Here is a 27101-nt window from a genome sequence, read left to right as displayed (position 1 = left end):
GTGTACAATATTACGTATTGGATCTTTAAAAATACAACTTTTACATTACCCTTCAGTTTACCTATAAAATGGGCTGATGGTGAAGTAGAGATACTTGGTATTCATATCACAAAAGATAAAAATAAGCTCTCCACAATGAATTTCAATAGAAAACTTGTAAAAATATCCTGCAACCATGGAGAGGTAAATACCTGTATATTTATGGAAAAATGTGTCATATCTCAGTTTACTCAATTACTTATGGTGCTGTCTACTCCTGATGATTTATTTTTTCAAATCATATGAGCAAAAAATATTTCGCTTTATCTGGTAAGCTAAACCAGACAAAATAAAATGTGCCTATGTATATAATGAATATGAATTGGATGGGTTAAGATGAAATATAAAAGCACTAAACCTCTCTAAAAGCTTCACTTATTCAAAAGTTTTACTTGAACACTAAATGGTTCTCAAGTAGATTACTAAGAAAAGCTCATCCATTGATAAAAAATTGCCTTTTTGCCTTTGTGCAGATTGCCATGTCTCATTTTCGATTAATTGAAAATGATACTTTTTTCAAAGTATCTCTCTTTTTCAAACAAGCATTGCAGAGCTGGCTACAATTTCAATTTCATCCCCTGAAAAGATAGAACAAATATTACAACAAAAATGATGGCTGAACTCAAATGTGCTGGTTGGTAAAATACCTGGATTTATGGGAAAGATGTTTGAAAAGGGTATTTTGTTCTTAAATGATATTGTAAATTGGAATGGTAGTTATGTCCTTCGTGGAGTTATCAGAATTGTACGGGAAGGTCTTCTCAATCCAAGAGTATAACCAATTGATTACAGCATTACCCCAAAAATGGAGGAGGCGGGTGGCAGCGGGAGGAGGCAGGGAACTTATCTGTCTGCCAAATATAAAGGATCAAAACTGGAAGAGGAATAAAAATAGCATAAATAGGAAAGTATACCAGCTTCGTTTGAGGACCAGGATGTTGACAACTGTGCCATACAGATTGCAAAATAGTTAGGAAGAAATTTTCCTTCTACCGATTCCATGTCACATGGGTGTATGAGTTGATATGAGATATATAAAACAACGCAAGATTCAAGACTTGCTTTTCAGCTAAAATGATTACATAGAACTCTTGCCACCAACAAAATGTTGAATATTTGGAGCATAAAATCATCGAAGCTCTGCAGATTTTGTTGTGAGGATACAGAATCAGTAGACCATTTATTTTGGTATTGCTCTCAGGTAGCCTGTTTCTGATCTCAGGTTCAGGAATGGCTGAAAATGCATAGCATTGATCTAAAATTGACCCTAGAAATAGTACTGGTAGGAGATCTGGAGAGACCGGATCAGTCAATTACTAATACTCTTAGTAAAAGTATTTATCTTCAACACGCAATCTGTGGATTCAATTCGATTAGATAGATTGAAATTGTACGTTAAACATCACAGCATAGTTGAAAGATATGTGTTGCACAGAAACCCAAAGTGTGTGGCCAGCAGAGATAGATGGGATGGGCTGAGGGAAGCTGAGGGTTGGGATGTGGAATTGGAGACAAGTGGGAGTGGAGTTGCTGTGCAGGAGATTGACCATCATTCTAAGATAAGTTTTTCAAAAAATCGAAATAAAACATACTAAAAAGTATGTTTGAATGACACTAAGGGGCAGTGTTATTACAACTAATGCCGGTCTGCCTGAGGCTGATGCTATGCAGGTGTTTGTACACATGCATATACACACACACTCTCATTCAAATAAACGCATACAAGAGCACACACATGCATGTAATAGTGCCAGACATGCACACAAACATATACAGTTGGCATTGCTGTTATGATTTAAGTTGTCCTTGGTTTTAAATGTATTTTTTAATAATTTTTTTGCATTAATGTTTGCTGTTTTCTTCTGTCTTTTTCTTTTTTCTCTTTAGTTCATTCTCTTGGTTGTTGGTACATTGGGGGTTCTTCGGGGTGGGGGGGGGGCTTGGAGGGTTCGGGTTCACGTTTTTTAGCCTGGTGGGAGATGTGTCAACGTGCCCTTGAGCAGGGCATTGACCATGGATGCTTCTGTGTCGCTCTGAATGGGAGTCTGTTGGATGACTGGTATGATGTACAGTTGAAGTCGGAAGTTTACATACACTTAGGTTGGAGTCATTAAAGCTTGTTTTTCAACCACTCCACAAATTTCTTGTTAAACTATAGTTTTGGCAAGTCGGTTAGGACATCTACTCTGCGCATGACACAAGTAATTTTTCCAACAATTGTTTACAGATTATTTCACTGTATCACAATTCCAGTGAGTCAGAAGTTTACATATACTAAGTTGACTGTGCCCTTAAACAGGTTGGAAAATTCCAGAAAATGATGTCATGGTTTTATAAGCTTCTGATAGGCTAATTGACATCATTTGAGTCAATTGGAGGTGTGCCTGTGGATGTATTTCAAGGCCTACCTTCAATCTCAGTGCCTCTTTGCTTGACATCATGGGAAAATCTAAAGAAATCAGCCAAGACCTCAGAAAAAAAAATTTGTAGACCTCCACAAGTCTGGTTCATCCTTGGGAGCAATTTCCAAACACCTGAAGGTACCACGTTCATCTGTACAAACAATAGTACACAAGTATAAACACAATGGTACTACGCAGCTGTCATACCGCTCAGGAAGGAGACGCGTTCTGTCTCCTAGAGATGAATGAAATCAATCCCAGAACAACAGCAAAGGACCTTGTGAAGATGCTGGAGGAAATAGGTACAAAAGAATCTATATCCACAGTAAAACGAGTTATATAGACATAACCTGAAAGGCCGCTCAGCAAGGAAGAAGCCACTGCTCCAAAACCGCCATAAAAAAGCCAGACTACGGTTTGCAACTGCACATGGGGACAAAGATCGTACATTTTGGAGAAATGTCCTCTGGTCTGATGAAACAAAAATATAACTGTTTGGCCATAATGACCATCGTTATGTTTGGAGGAAAAAGGGGGAAGCTTGCAAGCTGAAGAACACCATCCCAACCATGAACCACGGGTGTGGCAGCATCATGTTGTGGGGGTGCTTTGCTGCAGGAGGGACTGGTGCACTTCACAAAATAGATGGCTTCATGAGAAAGGAAAATTATGTGGATATATTGAAGCAACATCTCAAGATATCAGTCAGGAAGTTAAAGCATGGACGCAAATGGGTCTTCCAAATGGACAATGACCCCAAGCATACTTCCAAAGTTGTAGCAAAATGGCTTAAGGACAACAAAGTCAAGGTATTGGAGTGGCCATCACAAAGCCCTGACCTCAATCCCATAGAAAAATATGTGGGCAGAACTGAAAAAGCATGTGCGAGCAAAAAGGCCTACAAACCTGACTCAGTTACACCATCTCTGTCAGGAGGAATGGGCCAAAATTAAACCAATTTATTGTGGGAATCTTGTGGAAGGCTACCCGAAGCGTTTGACCCAAGTTAAACAATTTAAAGGCAATACTACCAAATACTAATTGAGCGTATGTAAACTTCTGACCCACTGAGAATGTGATGAAAGAAATAAAAGCTGAAATAAATCACTGTACTATTATTCTGACATTTCACATTCTTAAAATAAAGTGGTGATCCTAACTGACCTAAGACAGGGATTTTTTACTTGGATTAAATGTCAGGAATTGTGAAAAACTGAGTTTGGCAAAGGTGTATGTAAACTTCCGACTTCAACTGTAGTTGTTGAGCAGCTTCACTGCAAGTATGTTGTATGTTTCAGATAATCAAGATTTTTATTTTATTTTATTTTTTTAAACATTCCAATCTTGCTACTATAGAGCCAGTAGGAGAGTTCTCTCCCTCTTAATTTACGACAGGGTGTGAAGGTGTGGTGTATTGTCTGCCAACAAAGTTCATCCTCACACCTTCATCAATCAGGGAGGACATAGCCAGTCATATCACCTTATTACCATAGCAGGCAAAAAAGATAGACACATGTCAACAGCATGGACAATAGTATGAACACATTCAATTAAGAGAAATGTGATATAGTTCTCATCTAAAAATGTGCAACTAGGAATATTTGGCCAAGATGATTCAACAACATTGCATTCAAAAACAAGTGCAGGTGACATGTAGTCAGCTGTGTGTGAGTGCTGCTCAAAGAAGAAGTGTCCCTCCCTCCTCTACTCACCTCAGGAATGACAAACTGACCAGCGATCAGCAGTGCCCCCAACAGGTTGTCTCTTCCATCGTTCCTCATCTCATAGATCGGCACCTGCAAGAGGTCATAAAACAACATTTCACCCTTCTGTTATCTTTATGAAGCAGTTTAGCTGTACGGATGGCAGGTGTACCTGGGAGCCGGTGAGGATGACAGGCTTCCCCAGGTGCTCACACATGAAGGACAGAGCAGATGCTGTGTAGGCCATGGTGTCCGTGCCGTGGAGAATGACAAAACCGTCATACTTCTCATAGTGTTTCTGGAACCAAGAGACAAAGAGAACAGGATCAGACTTTAATCAAAGGTTCCAAGGTCAAAATGTGTAGCCTACATCTTGCCACAGGCTACTTGAAATAAGTACTGTATTTAATACAAACGCTCCAGTACAGTAACATAACAGGAAAGGGACAGCTGACTTTTACTTCAGTGAATGACTTGAGATTGTTGTGTTATTGCATCATAATGCCTCTGCTTATGTAAATGGTTAAAGTCAGGGTTATGGTTAATGTTGGGGTGAAGTGCAGATAAATAAAATGACCACACCAAGTACCTCAATGTCCTTCCCAATTGTAGCCCAGTCATCTGTGGTCATATTGCAAGAGTCCAGCAAGGGGCTGTACTCTAAAACAGTGTACACTATCCTCTTATTTTGTTTACACAGCCTGGGAAAAGACAAGTTGAGTCACAATCATCCTATAATAACCAAATCTTCAGAAAACACCCAAAGAAACTCTGCGTCTCCAACAGAGAAGACAGTTTACATAGAGACACAAACAATCCAGGTTAAGCAAATGTGGCTATTACATTTTTTTTTTTAAACAACCCTCTTTTTTGTCTTGGTTGTTCTGTTTACTTTACAAACTCATTAAGACATGGAGCCGGTTCTGTTAACATGAGGAAAAGGCTGAAGATAAAGGAAAAGAGTGAAACAAGCCTAGCCTACTTTATGAAGCGAGACAAAGTCTATTTGGTTGGACCTTCTGTTTCAGCAGCAGGGTGCCCAAACCAGTTCCTAAGCGCTGGGTGTGAATTATGGACATGATGAGGGAGGGGGCGACTCCCTGGGAAGTCTATGATGCTGCATGAGGAGTTACTAATTTGCGGGCGTTCTGAGGGGTAAGGGGTGCCTTTTGGGAGTACGGAGGGGGGATGAAAAGGGGTGTGTTCATGTTTTAGCGAGACCCCATGTTCTAATTAGACGGGCAGCTCATCCTGGCCTCCCATGCATATTAACATGTCCTCTAGATGGAGGTAACGTTGTCGTCCCGTATTCTCCTGCTTGCGCTCTATTAAGAGATTGTGCCTGGACTAAGCAGCTGTGCAAAGATTTACCGTCTAATCTCCATTTTTAAGACATGGGACAAGACACTGGAGGGCAGGGGGTGCAAACCATTGAACCCCCCCTTATTGAGGGTTCAATAGAACAGCAGGGGAAATAGCAAGCTTACCCCTCAGCACCTAAGCAAAGGCCTAAAGACACCCACCTAATTAGCCCTGGCTCCAGACACAATCCTCAGACATATGTTGTTGATAATATTAAAGTGATAGTGTCGCTGAAAACAATATTCAAATCACAAATGATTCATTTATCTCCTGGTATAGCCGACGGTGTGGCAGGGAAATGGGTATTAGCATATCGAGGGTTGGGTAGGATGCTGCCCTGTGGCCTGGCCTGCTGATGAGGAACAGAGTGGTGACAGAGGCAAATGGGAGGTTGGGGTGAAGGCTTCCCACAGGGAATCTCACTACTGCTGCTTTTCACTCAGCTGTTCAATAAATCAACAAACCAACTTCCTACTCCACACAATGTAAAACATTTAAGCAATGTTAGGATATATTGACATTAGCTTTGTCAATGTTATTTCAAGTCCACTGCACATGCTCACTGCAAAGCATAACATAAACGAAACAAAAACCAAATAACTCAGGCATTAGGGACATTTAACAGCAATGTTTGGTGACAGCTAGTATGTTAATCAACATTAACTTGAAGCCACAAAAAGGAACATAATGATGGTAATAATGAAAATTAACCTTACAGAAGCAAGGAGGAAAGAGTATGATTGAATCAACTTCTGAAATTACACTGAAAACATAATGAGACTGATACATTTGTCTGTGGGACGGAATCTGAATCCATACGTCCTATGAATCTCCTGTGAGACTGTTGAAGCGATGAGGAGTAGAAGGCTATGGAGGTGACATGGCAGTCCTCCAAACAAACATTACCATGATCCAAGCAGGCACAGTGCCACCAGCCCCCCTTCATGCAAACAGCTTAAAAATAGCGTGCTTGTGTAGTTCTCTTATCTGTCCCCTATAACCCAGGCCCACCCTGCCCCCTCCAGTCTCTATATCTGTGGTCCTGAGCTGCTCTGAGTGGGTTTGAGGTGGAGGTGCTGAGCCCTGTGCTGGGTGTCTGTGTAGAGATTAGCGTGCAGGCAGGCAGAGGCGCCCCCACTGCCACCGGCATCACAGGCCCAGAAAGGAGAGGAGGTTGCTGGGAGGGATTTGACCCAGGGTGCATTGGCCTGGACTCAGGCAACCTCCATTTGGAAGAGCGATAGCCAGCACCCCTCGGATCCGACCTGCCAGGACCATATTCAGCAGAGGGCCCTCTCGCTACTCCTGAACACACGCACTGAGAACCAGACTACAGGAATCAAACACGCTCAACCCAGATTAGCCTCGCTCTCTGCCAGCGTGGCACCAGCAACCCCTCGCATGCCTATTCTCTCTCTGGCAGCAGCAATACTCCTGGGGTTGCTACTGTAACATTACAGAAACGTTATGAGAACTTGACTGTTCTGCACTGTTTTTAGCTAGACATGAACCAATGAGAGTAGCTCCCTCCAGCGGGAGCGAGGCAAAGTATCTGAAGAGAGGGAATAAGGGTAGAATGTCAGGCAGGCGTGAACACCGCTACTGAAATGCTGCAGCACAACTCCCTACAGGTGTGTGCTCCAATGATCCCTCCCTGACAGATCCACACAGACAACAGAGCAAACTGTTCCTGCCAGGCACTGTTTGACACCAGGCGGGACAGATACAGAGGATTCAAACCACACAGCGTAGCGCAGGCACAGTATGCTACCAGTATTTCAGGACCTTTTTGATAGTTCATCAGCGAGGTGTGTCGGCATCCTGTCAAAACAGACAGTTTTAGAGTGAAATGTTCCCAGGCATGCAGGGAATAGAAACGTGTGTATGATATCCCCTAACAAACATTGTATATCCTGTAGGCCTACTGCTATGGAGGGGTCATAGTGAACAGATTTTGGGGGAGGAGGTCAACCTTTATCCTGACATGATATGCTGTGCACTCGAATATGTTGCTATTCAAAGAGCCTTTGAAAAAGCCTCGTATGCCTTGTAGGTTGAAAAAGCCATGAAATAAAAGCTGTCAATGGTTATAAAAAAGGAAGCAGAACTTCAGTCTTGTTTGAATTTGACAGTCAAATTAAGCAGTTATTCTAATCCAGTAAGTACAGTACACACTCATCTCCTGGTTAAAGAAATGGTAAGGGCGTGAAAATGTATGTATCGGTAGTACCGGTAGGTTGAGGTCCCCTTCACATATTTCTATAAGAACAGTTATAGCCTAACTACTATTACTCTACTCTAATTTTATCATCATCTGTATCAAACGCCAAGCTCTCCATCTGAAGTTTGTCAGTCAAACAGCACAAGGTTGCGTTTTCTACAGTGATGATGTGTTACATGGATAGTAATCTTTTCACAGTTTGAATGATTGTACGAAGACTGTACAATAAAGTAAAACATGTCAACATTTAACGCTAGCCTATATATTAATAACAGCAAAGACAAAGTAAAAAGAAGCAGAATAAACAGAAATAGAAGGCTGCAGAGGAGCCCAGGAGAGGTGGGGTGAGGTGGAGTGTATGGGTGACTTACGGCAGGACAAGGGTGTTCTCCTGTGGGCCACTCGTGCTGTCGTAGCAAGACATACAGGTCTGCAGGGCATACTGCTCATCATGGAGGTTGGGAAGCTTTCGCAGGGCCTTCACAAACACATTAGGCTCTGGGGACAGCACTGTGGATGAGAGGGACAGAGAGAAAGAAGATGTTGCCATTAGTGTACAGAGCAACATAACTAATCAGAGTTCAGGAAGGGTGAGCCCAATAACAGCCTACATAGATCTGAGCGTGATGTTTATTTTGAAGAGAGGGTGGCAGTAAGCAACATTTTGGAGCATTCAGATAGCATATTCCTATGTAGAACACACACTCTCTGACATGTAGAATAAGGTTTCACGTCAGCTCTATTCGTGGCATTTCTATCTGCAACGTTCAATAACGTTTGGCTACGAATGAGATTGGCTATCGAATGTTGCCCAGGTTTACTATTCCCAGTAAATCATGCCTTGTATTATACTCAACCCTAGTGGCAAATGTGAGAAATACATCAAAATGAAAAGTAGGCTGTTTGGAATATAGTTCTAATCATTCATGTATTGTATAACTCATCATAGTCCAAACCGCTGGAACGAACTGGCTGACTAAAATTAGGACCTGTGAAAAGTGGACCACCAGCCACTGGTTACAGTAGATGGAAAGATTGCATATAGACAAATATTGGGACTTCCAAACAGAACCTTTGGAATGGTGTGAAAACGGTAGACCTAGAAACTATGGCCATGTTATTTATGGTCTAGTGTTTACTCCAAGTACCATCCACAGTAATGGATGCTGAATGAAATGACAAGGGCTGGTTAGCCTAGAGATCTCATTCAGCAGACATTTGATCCAAAGCGCTTAACAGTTAACACATTTCCTTGGCCCACAAAGGAATCTTCATTCTTTCCCCATTTCCCTTTCCAGGAAATGAACTATTCAGGAAACAGTAGCTTTCAGTATTCCTCAAGGTTCCGTTTCAGGATCTCTCTCTCCTTTTACTGCTATGCGAACGACACACATCTGTACATTTCAATGAAACATGGTGAAACCCCAAAATTGCATATCCTTGAAGCCTGTGTTTCAGACATAAGGAAGAGGATGGCGGCAAATGTTCTACTTTTAAACTCGGACAAAACAGAGATGCTATTTCTAGGTCCCAAGAAACAAAGATCTGCTGTTAAATCTTGATGGTTATACAGTCGTCTCAAATAAAATTGAAGGACCTCAGCGTTACTCTGGACCTTGATCTCTCTTTTGACGAACAGAGCAATAATTTTTCAAGGGCAGCTTTCTCCCCCCCCATCTTCATAACATTGCAAAAATCTGAAACCTTTTATCCAAAAATGATGCAGAAAAACTAATCCGTGCTTTTGTCACTTCTAGATTAGACTACTGCAATGCTCTACTCTCCGGCTACCCGGATAAAGCACTAAATAAACTTTGGTTAGTGCTAAATACGGCTGCTAGAATCCTGACTAGAACCAAAAAATGTATCATATTAATCCAGTGCTAGCCTCTCTACACTGGCTTCCTGTTAAGGTTAAGGCTGATTTCAAGATTTTACTGCTACACTACATGGACGTTCTCCTACCCATCTCTCTGATTTGGCCTTGCCGTACATACCTACACATACGGTACGGTCACATCTACATACCTGCACATCTAATTGCTAAATTGTAATTATTTCGCCACTATGGCCTATTTATTGCCTTACCTCCCTAATCTTACTTCATTTGCACACACTGTATATAGACTTTTCTATTGGGTTATTGACTGTACGTTTGTTTATTCCATGTGTAACTCTGTGTTGTTTGTGTCGCACTGCTTTGCTTTATCTTGTGTCGCACTGTTTTGCTTTTTCTTGGCCAGGTCGCAGTTGTAAATGAGAACTGGCCTACCTGGTTATATAAAGGTGAAATAAAAAACATTTAAAAAATGTCTCTCCATGTGAGACGCAGACTTGGTCTCGAACTTCAGTAAAGACTTAAGACTCATCTCTTCAGTACGTCCCATGATTGAGTGTAGGTGAACGGCAAGGCACTGGACTGATGAACCGCCCTTGCAGTCTCCCCACTGGGACTCTCTGCCACTATTACAGAGGCGGAGAGTTTCTCTCTCTATCCAAAGAATGGAGTTGAAAAGATGGGCAGATAAAAGTTCCAGTGTTGTATCGCAAATGTAATTATCTTTGTAAGGGTGTGTGGATGAAAGCTCCTGATTCAGCAGATCTTTTCCTCAAATTCATATTCTAGACTGCCAAAGGTTTGTGGTGAACACTATCATTTAGTTCAACTGTGACTGATTGGACAGTTAACCAGTACTGAAGCAAACAATACCTTTGGTGGTCTTGTACCCTTAAACATAATATTATTAAGTTGAGTCCTGCTGTTGCCTAATCTTGTACGTCATAGCTAGTTATTCATTAGTTGACCGTTAGGGCAGTACACATCCATCCACACTGTGCGCGTTTGTTCTCAAATCCATCTTACAATGGGAGGAAGGAAGTGAATTGAAAATGTAATCTTCACTAACCATGCATGGACAAACATGATCATGACCTTCTACTGCAGGGTCCCCTACTGGCAGCCCACATTTGGTCTGTGGTTGGTTGCATCCCCCCCTATGTTTTCTGAGCAAAAATAACAATTTGTTCATGTTTTATTTTTATTGTTGGATATCAACTGTAAAAACACCAGGAAATCAGCTCAAGTGATTATCAATTTTGGAACTCTGTTCAAGTATTCCCACGCGTAATAGAGACGTGATCATATACAAAGGTAATCCATGTCAGAAATGATTGTTTGTCAAATATTATATTAGGCTTCTTGTTATCAATTTGCAGTCTGCAATTATGTTCCGCCCACTGACGATCCGCGGCTGAATCTAGTTGATGATCCCTGTTCTACAGGTAGATAATGTTTGCTTGTTACAATTTACAAAGCAAGTGTAGCAGCTGTTACATTTGACAACTCACGAGACCCTTGCGTGCCAGTATGGAAGGCCAAGAGTTTAAAATCATCTTGATTTGAAAGCTTGTTATGGGCATTTTTACACGCGTTCATTACACCTGTTCAGTGTGCATTTACAGGTGATTAGAACGTTTGAATATTGTACTTTCAGACGCATGAAATTGTGCCACTGCACACGTTCTGAACGCCTGTGTAGTAACGGGTACATTTAATGCGTCTGAATGTAGCACATTGTAACCACCTCAATTTCCGTGAGTTTGGCTTTGTTTGACTTCTGGCCTGTTGCGATGAATCACTCAGGGAGGGAGGAGATGTTTCTAAATATGGATCAAAATGTTAATTTGTCAATTACATTTACAGAATTTAAACGCTACTGCGTTGGTGAGAAAAATTGAGAAAGATATTAAAACTACTTTTTCCACATAGCAATACAACTAAAGCTGACGCTGGCTAGCTGGCTTATTTTCATTGAAATAGCATGGCTAGTTAGCTAACTATCAATAGTCTTATGTCTAGCCTTTAACTAATGGTTGTTACGTTGTGGAACAGAGAAATAGTTCTTTGTACTTGTCATTTGGTTGAGACTAACAGTTTAGAAAATAATTGTTAACTTTGTATATTTGCTGTGTAATTGGTTGGCTTTGCTAGTTAGCAAGCTGAGATTTATTTGCTCAAAATTGGCCAACTTAGCTTTTAGCTAATGTTTTAGAACAGGCTAGCTCCATGCAGAATCTAGACAATAGAGAATGGGGAATAAGACATGGCTGTTGCAGTGCCCAGGCGAGGTGAGAGAACTGCTACAGAGATAAAAAGGTAAGATCTATATCTTGAGTAGCTATATTTCAAGGCTGAACCAATGCAATATGTATTTTATTGGCTTGCTAAATGAGCTGCTTTTCCTGAAAATGTCTCTGATAAAGTTGTTAGTTCTAGTTGTTCTTATGCAACGTCCAGGAAATGTCAAGTACTCAAGCATCTTCAGACCAGCGAGGAGGAGGAAAGCCTATAGAACAAGAATTACTAGCTAGTTATCAGACTTTTTATTGGCTTGCCAAATTAGTTGCTTTTCCTGAAATGTCTCTAAAGCTACACTCTTAGAAAAAAAAGTGCCATCTAGAACTTAAAGTTCTTCAGCTGTCCCCATAGGATAACTTTTTGAGGAGCCCTTGTTGGTTTTAGGTAGAACCATTTTGGGTTCAATGTATAACCCTTTCCACAAAGGATTCTACATGGAACCCAAAAGGGTTCTCCCTGGAACCAACAAGGGTTATACTATGGGGACAGCTGAAGAACCCTTTTTTCTAAGAGTGTATCTAGTTCTAATGCAATGTCCATGTTAGAGCCACAACTTGATGATCATGTTGTCAAGCATCTGTAGACTAGCGAGGAGGAGAAAAGCCTGCTTTGGATGAGCAAGGAAGGACAATGAACTAGCTATATCAGATAAACATGTTCAGGAATAGCAGGCAAAGAGCAAGCTAGTAGTAGTAACATTATTATTTAAAAACTCACATGCATCAGTTATATTTAAGCAATACGGCACCTCAGGGGTTTGTGGTATATGGACTTCCCTGTAGCTCAGTTGGTAGAGCATGGTGTTTGCAACGCCAGGGTTGTGGGTTCGATTCCCACGGGGGGCCAGCACTGAATTTTTTTTAAATGAAATTGTATGAAATGTATGCATTCACTACTGTAAGTCGCTCTGGATAAGAGCGTCTGCTAAATGACTAAAATGTAAATGTAATGGACAATATACCACGGCTTAGGACTGTTCTTTTCGCACGACGCAACGCTGAGTGCCTGGATACAGCAAATAGCCGTGGTATATTGGCCATATACCACAAACCCCAAGGTGCCTTACTACTATTAAACTGGTTACCAACGTAATTACAACAGTAAACAAGTAACATTGACTCATACCAGTGGTATACAGTCTGATATACCATGGCTTGTGATCTGTCTCATGTTGTACCGATCATCAACATGAACAAGACTGAATTCTGTTGAATTGTCAACTGGTCTAAATTCTTGTTAGGAAGATGTTGCTGTTCAGAATGACATGTTTATGACTGATGTTCACAGGAATCTCCAAATGATATGTTGAACGAGCACCACGGATGAAGGAGGAAAACAGCTTCTTTCTACCACACCTTTAAGTCATATAATGTTTGGCCCTGTGGCCTTGTGAATGTTGATCTGTTTAAAGGTCTTACTCACATCGGCTGCGGAGAGCGTGATCACACAGTCTTCCGGAACAGCTGGTGCTCTCATGCATGTTTCAGTGTTATTTGCCTCGAAGCGAGCATAGAAGTAGTTTAGCTCGTCTGGTAGGCTCGTGTCACTGGGCAGCTCTCGGCTGTGCTTCCCTTTGTAGTCTGTATTGGTTTGCAAGCCCTGCCACATCTGACGAGCGTCAGAGCGGGTGTAGTACGTTTCGATCTTAGGCCTGTATTGACACTTTGCCTGTTTGATGGTTTGTCGGAGGTCATAGCGGGATTTCTTATAAGCATCTGTGTTGGAGTCCCGCTCCTTGAAAGCGGCAGCTATACCCTTTAGCTCAGTGCATATGTTGCCTGTAATCCATGGCTTCTGGTTGGGGTATGTACGTACGGTCACTGTGGGGACAACGTCATTGATGCACTTATTTATGAAGCCAATGACTGATGTGGCGTACTCCTCAATTCCATCGGAGGAATCCCACAACATATTCCATTCTGTGCTAGCAAAACAGTCCTGTAGCTTAGCATCTGCTTCATCTGACCACTTTTTTTATTATTAATCTAGTCACTGGTGCTTCCTGCTTGATGTTTTACTTGTAAGCAGGAATCAGGATAGAATTATGGTCAGATTTGCCAAATGGAGGGCGAGGGACAGCTTTGTATGCATCTCTATGTGGAGTAAAGGGGGTCCAGAGTTTTTTTCCACATCTGGTTGCACATTTAACCTGTTGGGGCCAGGGGGCAGTATTTGCACGGCCGGATAAAAAACGTACCCGATTTAAACTGGTTACTACTCTTGCCCAGAAACGAGAATATGCATATAATTAGTAGATTTGGATAGAAACACTCCAAAGTTTCTAAAACTGTTTGAATGGTGTCTGTGAGTATAACAGAACTCATATTGCTAGCCCAAAACCTGAGAAGATTCCATACAGGAAGTGCCCTGTCTGACAATTTGTTGTCCTTCTGTTGCATCTCTATCGAAAATACAGCATCTGTGCTGTGACACTTTCTAAGGCTCCCATTGGCACTCAGAAGGCGCCAGAAAGTGGAATGGGGTGTCTGCTGTCTCTGGGCGAAGAACAGCAGGAGAATTTGTGAGTGGTCAGCCTGGGGACAGTGACACTGGAGATACACGGTCACGAGAATTCTCCATTTTTTTCTTTCAGCCTTTGAATGAATACAGCGTTGCCCGGTTGGAATATTATCGCTATTTTACGAGAAAAATCGCATAAAAATTGATTTTAAACAGCGTTTGACATGCTTCTAAGTAGGGTAATGGAATATTTTGACATTTTTTGTTACGAAATGCGCTCGCGCGTCACCCTTCGGCGAGTGACCTGAACGCACGAACAAAACGGAGCTATTTGAATATAACTATGGATTATTTGGAACCAAAACAACATTTGTTGTTGAAGTAGAAGTCCTGGGAGTGCATTCTGACGAAGAACAGCAAAGGTAATCCAATTTTTCTAATAGTAATTCTGAGTTTAGTGAGTCCCAAACTTGGTGGGTGTCAAAATAGCTAGCCGAGCTATGTACTCAGAATATTGCAAAATGTGCTTTCACCGAAAAGCTATTTTAAAATCTGACACCGCGATTGCATAAAGGAGTTCTGTATCTATAATTCTTAAAATAATTATGTATTTTGTGAACGTTTATCATGAGTATTTTAGTAAATTCACCAGAAGTTTGCTAGTTCTGAACATAACATGCTAATGTAAAAAGCTGGTTTTTGATATAAATATGAACTTGATTTAACAAAACATGCATGTATTGTATAACAATGTCCTAGGAGTGTCATCTGATGAAGATCAAAGGTTAGTGCTGCATTTAGCTGTGGTTTTGTTTTTTGTGACATATATGCTTGCTTTGAAAATGGCTGTGTGATTATTTTTGTCAGGGTACTCTCCTGACATAATCTAATGTTTTGCTTTCGCTGTAAAGCCTTTTTGAAATTGGACAATGTGGTTAGATTAACGAGAGTCTTGTCTTTAAAATGGTGTAAAATAGTCATATGTTTAAGAAATTGAAGTTATAGCATTTGAGGTATTTGTATTTCGCACCATACGATTCCACTGGCTGTTGACTTGCCCAGGGAGGTTAACCTGTTAGGGCTAGGGGGCAGTATTGACACAGCCGGATAAAAAAACTTACCCGATTTAATCTGGTTACTACTCCTGCCCAGTAACTAGAATATGCATATAATTATTGGCTTTGGATAGAAAACACCCTAAAGTTTCTAAAACTGTTTGAATGGTGTCTGTGAGTATAACAGAACTCAAATGGCAGGCCAAAACCTGAGAAGATTCCATGCAGGAAGTGGCCTGTCTGACAAGGTGTGTTTTATCTTGGCTCTTTTTATTGAAGACTGAGGATCTTTGCAATAACGTGACACATCCTACGGCTCCCATTGGCTCTCAGAGCCCAGGAAAAAGCTGAAGGATATCGAGGCAGGCTCTGGCTGAAACACTTTATCGCTTTTGGCAAGTGGCCGCTCAGAGTACTATGGGCTTAGGCGCGTGCCCGAGTCGACCGAATGCTTTCTTTTCTTTTGTCTGTTTACCTAAAAGCAGATTCCCGGTCGGAATATTATCGCTTTTTTGAGAAAAATGGCATAAAAATTGATTTTAAACAGCGGTTGACATGCTTCGAAGTACGGTAATGGAATATTTTAGAAATCTTTTGTCACGAATTGCGCCATGCTCGTAACCCTTATTTACCCTTTCGGATAGTGTCTTGAACGCACGAACAAAACGCCGCTGTTTGGATATAACGATGGATTATTTTGGACCAAACCAACATTTGTTATTGAAGTAGAAGTCCTGGGAGTGCATTCTGACGAAGACAGCAAAGGTAGTAACATTTTTCTTATAGTAAATCTGACTGATGAGTGCTAAACTTGCTGGGTGTCTAAATAGCTAGCCCTGTGATGCCGGGCTATCTACTGAGAATATTGCAAAATGTGCTTTCACCGAAAAGCTATTTTAAAATCAGACATATCGAGTGCATAGAGTTCTGTATCTATAATTCTTAAAATAATTGTTATGCTTTTTGTGAACGTTTATCGTGAGTAATTTAGTAAATTCACCGGCAGTGTTCGGTGGGAATGCTAGTCACATGCTAATGTAAAAAGCTGGTTTTTGATATAAATATGAACTTGATTGAACAAAACATGCATGTATTGTATAACATAATGTCCTAGGGTTGTCATCTGATGAAGATCAAAGGTTAGTGCTACATTTAGCTGTGGTTTGGGTTTATGTGACATTATATGCTAGCTTGAAAAATGGGTGTCTGATTATTTCTGGCTGGGTACTCTGCTGACATAATCTAATGTTTTGCTTTCGTTGTAAAGCCTTTTTGAAATCGGACAGTGTGGTTAGATTAACGAGAGAGTCTTGTCTTTAAAATGGTGTAAAATAGTCATATGTTTGAGAAATTGAAGTAATAGCATTTCTAAGGTATTTGAATAACGCGCCACGGGATTCCACTGGCTGTTGAGTAGGTGGGACGATTTTAGAGAGGTAAAAAATACCTTTCTGAATTATGAAGCCTTTGTGCTTTTATTCAATACATAAATGCTTAAAAAATAAAATAATAATTTAAATCACAGAATGTGACGTTAGCTACCACATATTGTAAGTCGCTTTGGATAAGAGCGTCTGCTAAATGATGTAAATGTAAATGTATAAGTTGTTTTCGGCAATTATCAAAATAAAAACTACAAAAACGCCATTCCTTACCCAATAGGCTGCACAGGTGTAATGAATGCGTGTAAAAATGTCCATAACAAGCATTCTTATCACCTGTAAATGCACACTGAACAGGTGCAATGACAGCATGTAAAAATGCCCATAACAAGTGTTCACATGTAACGTTCCAACAGGAATCTGTTCCAAAAACTTTGTAAATAACAAGGTTGCCAACAAACAACGCATACAAAGTTGTATAGCGGCAGAATAAGATACTGCAGTGGGCAATTTAATTAAGTTTTTCCACTCACCACATTTATTCCGAAAAAGGTCTGTCCTCACTCTGGTAACCTATGGACAACATACGTGGTGAGTTGATGACTATTCGGCAGCTAATTAGATAGATGAATTGATCATGCTAATTTGTATGCATTGTTTTTTGGCATCCTTGTACCACAAAGTTTTTGGAACAGACTCCTGTTGGAACTTCACACAAATTATACCCACTCCACTGTTGCTGCTCGACAACATCCGTCGGCCTGGCTGTGCCACATTGCTCTGGTGAACAGAAAACTGCGGTTTGAACACAGACTGATCAGGTTGACTCAACCTTGAATGGGACAAAGCTGTAGCTAGAGAAGTTATTTCTTAAGCTGGAGACGGACATGAGGTTCACTTTCTACATTCCACCTTAATTATAACACTAAAAATAAAAGTTTCCTGGAATATCCTTTAGGGGTTCTTCAAATTAAAACTGTGGGGGAACCTATAAGTTCTTCGAAGAACCCCTCTTAACCTCTCTAGGGTATGTGGGACGAAATCGTCCCACCTACTCAACAGCCAGTGGAATCCCGTGGCGCGATATTCAAATACCTTAGAAATGCTATTACTTCAATTTCTCAAACATATGACTATTTTACACCATTTTAAAGACAAGACTCTCGTTAATCTAACCACACTGTCCGATTTCAAAAAGGCTTTACAACGAAAGCAAAACATTAGATTATGTCAGCAGAGTACCCAGCCAGAAATAATCAGACACCCATTTTTCAAGCTAGCATATAATGTCACATAAACCCAAACCACAGCAAAATGCAGCACTAACCTTTGATGATCTTCATCAGATGACAATCCTAGGACATTGTTATACAATACATGCATGTTTTGTTCAATCAACTTCATATTTATATCAAAAACCAGCTTTTTACATTAGCATGTGACATTCAGAAGTAGCATACCCACCGCAAACTTCCGGTGAATTTACTAAATTACTCACGATAAACGTTCACAAAAAACATAAAAATTATTTTAAGAATTATAGATACAGAACTCCTTTATGCAATCGCTATGTCCGATTTTAAAATAGCTTTTCGGCAAAAGCACATTTTGCAATATTCTGAGTAGATAGCTCGCCATCACGGGCTAGCTATTTTGACACCCACCAAGTTTGGCCCTCACCAAACTCAGATTTACTATAAGAAAAATTGGATTACCTTTGCTGTTCTTCGTCAGAATGCACTCCCAGGACTTCTACTTCAATAACAAATGTTGGTTTGGTTCAAAATAATCCATAGTTATGTTCAAATATCCTCTGTTTTGTTTGTGCGTTCAAGACACTATCCGAAGGGTGACGCGCCCGACGCGTTTCGTGACAATTTTTTTTTTTTAATATTCCATTACCGTACTTCGAAGCATGTCAACCGCTGTTTAAAATCAATTTTTATGCTATTTTTCTCGTAAAAAAGCGATAATATTCCGACCGGGAAACCCTGTTTTCGTTCAAAGACGAAAAAATAAAAACATGGCGTCGGCTCGTGCACGCACCCCCAGTCTCATTGTTCTCTGATCGACCACTATCCAAATGCGCTACTGTTTTTCAGCCATGGCCTGCAAAGGCATCATTCAACGTTTTGCCGCCTTCTGAGAGCCTATGGGAGTCGTAGGAAGTGTCACGTTACAGCAGAGATCCTCAGTTTTCAATAAAGAGTGTAGAAGGCCAAGGAATGGTCAGAGAGGGCACTTCCTGTAAGGAATCTTCTCAGGTTTTTGCCTGCCATATGGGTTCTGTTATACTCAGACACCATTCAAACAGTTTTAGAAACATTAGGGTGTTTTCTATCCAAATCAAACAATTATATGCATATTCTAGTTTCTGGGCAGTAGTAATAACCAGATTAAATCGGGTACGTTTTTTATCCGGCCGTGCAAATACTGCCCCCTACCCTAGAGAGGTTAATAGATCCTCGAAGAACATTTAGAAGAAACTTTTGTGGTTAATATCTGAACTACCCCGCTCCCCTATTATTATTATTATTATTATTATTATTATTATTATAATAATTATTATTATGCATAACAATAACACAATATTTTAGTTGTCAGTGTTCATTATGATTTTAGTGGCAAAGCAGAATAAATAAAAACCTAAATGTGAGCCCCAAGTCCAATGGGTATATCCTCTGGCGTGTTGATATTATGGTGTTGATGTTCTCTGTATCCATAGCCAGAATGATTTTGCAGTGCATGGTGATTGAACAGGTTTCCTGTTATATTCGTCAGAGGTGTAGGGAGGGTGAAATCTGAATCCCCCAAAAATAGTAATTATACAGATGTTTAACAAAACATACACAACAGTATTCATAACTTGGTTTTTGTAGTAAATGTTTATGGAAAGAAACTTTGGTTTTCATACACATACCATGTCCATAATGTAGAGGCCTATGGGGTTTTCATTGAAGAGGCAAGGGAGGATGGTACATGTGATCTCTATAACATACCAATAGACATACCTTTGTATGCCCCATCGTCTGTATACCTGCAGACAGACACAAAAGTGAGCAGTTCTGTCATCTGCACACAATGCAGCTAGCCTTCATCATATTCTAAAAGCATACATATTCTTACCTCTGTTTATTGATATCCATTGAATTGTGTCCATTATCTGGTTTATAAAGATTTGCACAAATATTTAAAGATACATGGTATCATCACAAAACAATATCAATTTAGATCATATAAAAAGGGACAAATCTTACCTTAACTGAAAAATATAAAGATCTCCTCAATTTAAGTGCCTGTACCTGCTGTCCTTTCAAATCCAAACGTTTCAGTTGGGCAGTTAGGTTCCTGCAAGAACCCCCACCAACTAAGGAGGTTCCTCGATGAACCCCACCTCCTATGGGGTTCTCAGAATAACCTTTTGGGGGCAATTTTCAGTGCCAAGAACCCTAAGGTTCTTCGAAGAACTTTGAGGATCTTAGAAGAACCCTTGTTGAAACCCAAATTTTTAGAGGGTAGACATCTGGTGGCGGAGGAAGAAAGAGTGCCTGTCAAACCAAGGGATGTTCACGCTACCAATGACAGGGTGCTGTAAAGTGCCAAAATGCAATTTACAGAGAAAACTAGCTATATCAAAACTGTAATGTTACTAATCTGATTGATTTTATTATAAACCTAAGCAAATATAATGATTCATAATGATATTGCCCAAAATGTTTTTCCAAGTTAAAATGCAATGATAAGTGAGACAGACTCACCAGAAGGATTAAGTCCATGCTGTAGTGTATGGACGTTACATTATTTGCCAGTAGATGGCGCACAATTACACAATGTAATTACACAGGACAATAACATAACGACACATTGTGGTCAGTAAGTGACTAACGGACGTTGTCTATTAACCTCTATGGGACCGGCGGGACGAATTCGTCCCACCTACGTAACATCCACTGCCAGCCTGTGGCGCGATTTTCAAAATCTTCAAAATCCTATTACTTCAATTTCTCAAACATATGACTATTTTACAGCCATTTAAAGATAAGACTCTCGTTAATCTAACCACACTGTCCGATTTCAAAAAGGCTTTACAACGAAAGCAAAACATTAGATTATGTCAGCAGAGTACCAAGCCAGAAATAATCAGACACCCATTTTTCAAGCCAGCATATAATGTCACCAAAACCCAGAAGACAGCTAAATGCAGCACTCACCTTTGATGATCTTCATCAGATGACAACCCTAGGACATTATGTTATACAATACATGCATGTTTTGTTCAATCAAGTTCATATTTATATCAAAAACCAGCTTTTTACATTAGCATGTGACGTTCAGAACTAGCATACCCCCCGCAAACTTACGGGGAATTCGCTAACATTTTACTAAATTACTCACGATAAACGTTCACAAAAAGCATAACAATTATTTTAAGAATTATAGATACAGACCTCCTCTATGCACTCGATATGTCCGATTTTAAAATAGCTTTTTGGTGAAAGCACATTTTGCAATATTCTAAGTATATAGCCCAGGCATCACGGGCTCGCTATTTAGACATCCGGCAAGTTTAGCACTCACCATAATCATATTTACTATTATAAAAATGTCATTACCTTTTGTTGTCTTCGTCAGAATGCACACCCAGGACGTCTACTTCAATAACAAATGTTGGTTTGGTCCAAAATAATCCATCGTTATATCCGAATAGCGGCGTTTTGTTCGTGCGTTCCAGACACTATCCGAAATAGTAAAGAAGTGTCGCGCGCTTGGCGCAATTCCTGACAATAAAATTCAAAGTATTCAATTGCCGTACGTCGAAGCATGTCAACCGCTGTTTAAAATCAATTTTTACGTCATTTTTCTCGTAGAAAAGCGGTAAAATTCCGACAGGGAATCTCCTTTTCGGCAAACAGAGGAAAAAATCCCAAAGGCGGGGGCGGTCGGGGTCACGCGCATAAGCTAGTGTCTCTTGATGGGCCACTTGAGAAAGGCGATAATGTGTTTCAGCCTGGGGCTGGAATGACGACATTCTCTTTTTTCCCGGGCTATGAGAGCCTATGGACGACGTGGGAAGTGTCACGTTAGAGCAGAGATCCTTAGTAAATGATAGAGATGGCAAAGAAGTTCCAGAAATGGTCAGACAGGCCACTTCCTGTAAAGGAATCTCTCAGGTTTTGACCTGCCATTTGAGTTCTGTTATACTCACAGACACCATTCAAACAGTTTTAGAAAATGTAGGGTGTTTTCTATCCATATGTAATAAGTATATGCATATTCTAGTTACTGAGTAGGAGTGGTAACCAGATTAAATCGGGTATGTTTTTTATCCAGCCGTGTCAATGCTGCCCCCTAGCCCTAACAGGTTAAACTCAGCTCACTCTTTTTACCTATTTTGAATTCTACTGTCTTGAATTCCATGCAGGAATTCAATCTTCAGTGACATTGTTGTTAGCCTGGTTGCTGTCTCCGTTCAGCTATTACATTACACTCCTTGCCACTCCTGTCATTTGCCAATGGATATGCAGGATACGAACATTCCATTCCAGCTAAACAATGGATATATAGCAATTAGCAAAATAACCCATTTTCATACGCTTCTAAAATCTGAATAAAAAAATGTGTGAACAGTAATATTTTACACACACATGAACGCAATCATTTCTGATGAAAAAAAAACACGTGAAAAATGTGTGGATATAGCATTTTGGAATTAAACTCTTCAAATATACAATTGATATACACTGAGTGTACAAAACATTAGTAACACCTGCTACTTTCATGACAGACTGACCAGGTAAATCGAGGTGAAAGTTATGATCCCTTATTTATGTCACTTGTTAAATCCACTTCAATCAGTGTAGATGAAGGGGACAAGACGGCTTAATAATCCTTCTTTAACCTTTGAGACATGGATTGTGTATGTGTGCCATTAAGACGGTAAGTGGGCAAGACAAAAGATTGAAGTGCTTTTGAATGGGGTATGCCAGACGCACCGGTTTGAGTGTCTCAAGAACTGCAACTCTGCTGGGTTTTTCACATTTGAGTTTCCCATGTGAATCAAGAATGGTCTACCACCTAAACGACATCCAGCCAACTGTGGTAAACATTGGCGTCAACATGGGATGACCAGAGATGTCACTATCACTTAGGTCAACTGTGACTGATTGGACAGTTAACCAGTACTGAAGCAAGCAATACCTTGTCTTGTACCCTTGACAAACATCATATTATGAAGCTGAGTCCTGCTGTTGCCTAATCTTGTACATCATAGCTAGTTATTCATTAGTTGACCGTTAGGGCAGTACACATTAGAGGTTGACCGATTAATCGGAATGGCCGATTAATTAGGGCCGATTTCAAATTATTATTTTTTTACACCTTTATTTAACTAGGCAAGTCAGATTAAGAACACATTCTTATTTACAATGACGGCCTAGAAACGGGGGTTAACTGCCTTGTTCAGGGGGGATTCGTTTTTGCAACCTTCGGTTACCAGTCCAACGCTCTAACCACCTGCCTTACATTGCACTCCACAAGGATTAACAGGCTGACTACCTGTAACGCGAGGGCAGCAAGAAGCAAAGGTAAGTTGCTAGCTAGCATTAGACTTATAAAAACTATCAATCTTAACATAATCACTAGTTAACTACACATGGTTGATGATATTACTAGTTTATCTAACGTGTCCTGTGTTGCATATGATCGATGCGGTGCCTGTTAATTTTCATTGAATCACAGCCTACTTCGACAAACGGGTGTTGATTTAACAAGTGCATTTGCGAAAAAAGTACTGTCGTTGCACCAATGTACCTAACCATAAACATCAATGCCTAACAGGAATATTTAGACTTAGTCACCCGTTAGATAAAATACGGAACGGTTCCGTATGTCACTGAAAGAAAAAAACGTTTGTTTTCGAGATGATCGTTTCCAGATTCGACCATATTAATGACCCAAGGCTCGTATTTCTGTGTGTTTATTATATTATAATTAAGTCTATGATTTGATAGAGCAGTCTGAGCGGTGGTAGGCAGCAGCAGGCTCGTAAGCATTCATTCAAACAGCCCTTCGCTGTGCTTCAAGCATTGCGCTGTTTATGACTTCAACCTGGGTGGGTATAATTTGTGGAACGTTCCAACAGGAATCTATTCCAAAAACTTCGTAAATAACAAGGTTTCCAAAAAACAACGCATACAAAGTTGTATAGCGGCAGAATAAGATACCGGGTAGGGAGTGGTCTATTTCATTGCGTTTTTCACTCATCACGTTTATTCCGAAAAATGTCTGTCCTCACATGTCTGTTTGGCTATGGACAAACATTAAGAATAAGCTACGTGGTGAGTTGATGCCTATTCGGCAGCTAGTTAGCTAGGTTTGTATGCGTTGCTACTTTGTAGGTTGGCAACCTTTTACTTTACGTTTTTTTGGAACAGATTCCTGTTGGAACGTTCCACAAATTATACCCACCCCTTTAAGCCTATCAACTCCCAAGATTAGGCTGGTGTAACCGATGTGAAATGGCTAGCTAGTTAGCCGGGTGCACGCTAATAGCGTTTCAAACGTCACTCGCTCTGAGACTTGGAGTAGTTGTTCCCCTTGCTCTGCATGGGTAACGCTGCTTTGAGGGTGGCTGTTGTCGATGTGTTCCTGGTTTGAGCCCAGGTAGGAGCGAGGAGAGGGACGGAAGCTATACTGTTACACTGGCAATACTAAAGTCCTATAAGAACATCCAATAGTCAAAGGTATATGAAATACAAATCGTATAGAGAAAAATATAGTCCTATAATTCCTATAATATAATAACTACAACCTAAAACTTCTTACCTGGGAATATTGAAGACTCATGTTAAAAGGAACCACTAGCTTTCATATGTTCCCATGTTCTGAGCAAGGCATTTAAACATTAGCTTTCTTACATGGCACATATTGCACACACTTTTACTTTCTTCTCCAACACTTTGTTTTGCATTATTTAAACCAAATTGAACATGTTTCATTATTTATTTGAGGCTAAATTGATTATTGATGTATTATATTAAGTTAAAATAAGTGTTCATTCAGTATTGTTGTAATTGTCATTATTTAAAAAATAAAAAATAAATAAAAAAAACATATACACATATATATATAAAAAAAATATAAAATAAAAATTTTGGTCCCCCAATAAAATCGGTTTTGGTATCGGCGTTGAAAAATCTGAATCGGTCGACCTCTAGTACACATCCATCCACAGTGTGTGTGTTCTCAAATCCATCTTACAATGGGAGGAAGAAAGTGAGTTGAAAATGTAATCTTCACTAACCATGCATGGACAAACATGACCATGATCTTCAAGGTGCAACGAACATATACTGCTCAAAAAAATAAAGGGAACACAAACAACACATCCTAGATCTGAATGAAAGAAATAATCTTATTAAATACTTTCTTTACATAGTTGAATGTGCTGTCATGACGTTGGCCTGTGGGTAAGGTTTATGACCCCCCCCCCCCATAAATACCTTCCCCTCTCTGACCCTACTGAAGGACTTGAATAGCCTATGTTAAATATAGAGAGTCTGGGAACATCAAACAAATGGGGAAAGGAACCATATTTTGGTAATAAAACCAGTTGGAAATATGCTTGGGAACGTAATGAGTATGTATGTAAGGTTCGGTTGTCATCTGAGACATTATGACTGATGACAGGACGACATAAACTGTACCTGAGAAAGTATACACCCTCTAGTTATCAGAGTAACATGGAATTATTATGCAATTGAAATGTTTGATTTTGGAATTGTTTGTTAGGAGATTGAATGTAATTTTAGCTTCCAAATGAGAGAATTGGGTTTTCATAAGGAAAGTGCCCTGCTTGATCAGTGGCCCACCCCTGTGAAGAGACAGGGGTTATAAACGATGAAACACATCCCTCCCCCTCTCCACTATATAAGCCTTTGACGAAAAGATAACCAGGTTGTTCCTGCACCGAAAACAGGAAGATCTGTTGGCCAACCCGGCCAGCATCTACGACCAATCTACCGAAGCGCAGCTCAGAGTAAATATTTATTGCATTTTCCTTTTCCAAATGGGCGGTAATTTAGAATGCATAAGATAATGTATTTACGATAGCATAGCTGCTGTTTCTTCGTTCCTAAGTCTTCCCGCTCTTTCATTCAAGCCCAACCCCCTTTCCTTTGTGTAACCAGCCATGATACAGGTTCCGTCCACCAGGACGTTTTCTGTATGACATCATATGTATTCGGTGTATTTGTAATTCTGTGTGATTGTTTAGGTATTTCGTAAATAAATAATTAAACCCAATTTTGTATTGCTGATTCAACTTGTTAGCCAGGGTTCGTGAAGATAGCCAAGAATTTACAACTTTCATTATGAGACTGAAAATAAGATAAGGGTTAATATTGACTGCTATCGATGTAAAATATTACTAAGTATTTTAAGAGTTTATTCGGAAGATAACGGCTCTATAAATGTTCTTCCGTGGTGCCCCGACTTTCTAGTTAATTACATTTACATGATTAACTTAATCAGGTAATATTAATTACAGAGAAAGAATTTTATAGGTTAGCATGTCATATCACTTAATCCGGGATAGCCAAAGACACGACAGTGCTGACAACAAAAATCACACAAAAATAATCAATGGAAATCCAATTTATCAACCCATGGAGGTCTGGATTTGGAGTCACACTCAAAATTAAAGTGGAAAACCACACTACAGGCTGATCCAACTTTGATGTAATGTCCTTAAAACAAGTCAAAATGAGGCTCAGTAGTGTGTGTGGCCTCCACGTGCCTGTATGACCTCCCTACAACGCCTGGGCATGCTCCTGATGAGGTGGCGGATGGTCTCCTGAGGGATCTCCTCCCAGACCTGGACTAAAGCATCCACCAACTCCTGGACAGTCTGTGGTGCAACGTGGCGTTGGTGGATGGAGCGAGACATGATGTCCCAGATGTGCTCAATTGGATTCAGGTCTGGGGAACGGGCGGGCCAGTCCATAGCATCAATGCCTTCATCTTGCAGGAACTGCTGACACACTCCAGCCACATGAGGTCTAGCATTGTGAGGAACCCAGGGCCAACCGCACCAGCATATGGTCTCACAAGGGGTCTGAGGATCTCATCTCGGTACCTAATGGCAGTCAGGCTACCTCTGGCGAGCACATGGAGGACTGTGCGGCCCCCCAAAGAAATACCACCCCACACCATGACTGACCCACCGCCAAACCGGTCATGCTGGAGGATGTTGCAGGCAGCAGAACGTTCTCCACGGTGTCTCCAGACTCTGTCACGTCTGTCACATGTGCTCAGTGTGAACCTGCTTTCATCTGTGAAG

At 40.4% G+C, this 27101-nt stretch overlaps 1 protein-coding gene across 8 annotated transcripts in view; it reads right to left on the bottom strand.

The window, feature by feature from the left end:
• LOC106594751 (60 kDa lysophospholipase) overlaps nt 1–27101 on the bottom strand; it is a 56387-nt gene that overhangs the window by 26936 nt on the left and 2350 nt on the right. For 6 of the 8 annotated variants that reach the window (XR_014391855.1, XR_014391856.1, XR_014391858.1 and 3 more), the window contains 5 exons: nt 8099–8237; nt 7292–7327; nt 4734–4845; nt 4317–4442; nt 4154–4237 (listed from right to left, as the gene is read on the bottom strand). Coding sequence is in view for 5 of the 8 variants with exons in the window: in XM_014186323.3 (XP_014041798.2) it covers nt 4154–4237; nt 4317–4442; nt 4734–4845; nt 7292–7327; nt 8099–8237 (497 nt within the window). In the remaining 3 variants the exon portion in view is untranslated. The remainder of the gene's footprint in view (nt 1–4153; nt 4238–4316; nt 4443–4733; nt 4846–7291; nt 7328–8098; nt 8238–27101) is intronic. The other 2 variants (XM_014186227.3, XM_014186372.3) reach the window with 1 other exon arrangement.

The sequence above is a fragment of the Salmo salar genome, chromosome 01 (assembly GCF_965601325.2).
Source record: "Salmo salar chromosome 01, fSalSal1, whole genome shotgun sequence".
Taxonomy (NCBI): Eukaryota; Metazoa; Chordata; class Actinopteri; order Salmoniformes; family Salmonidae; genus Salmo; species Salmo salar.
This window is presented reverse-complemented; position numbering and strand designations above follow the sequence as displayed.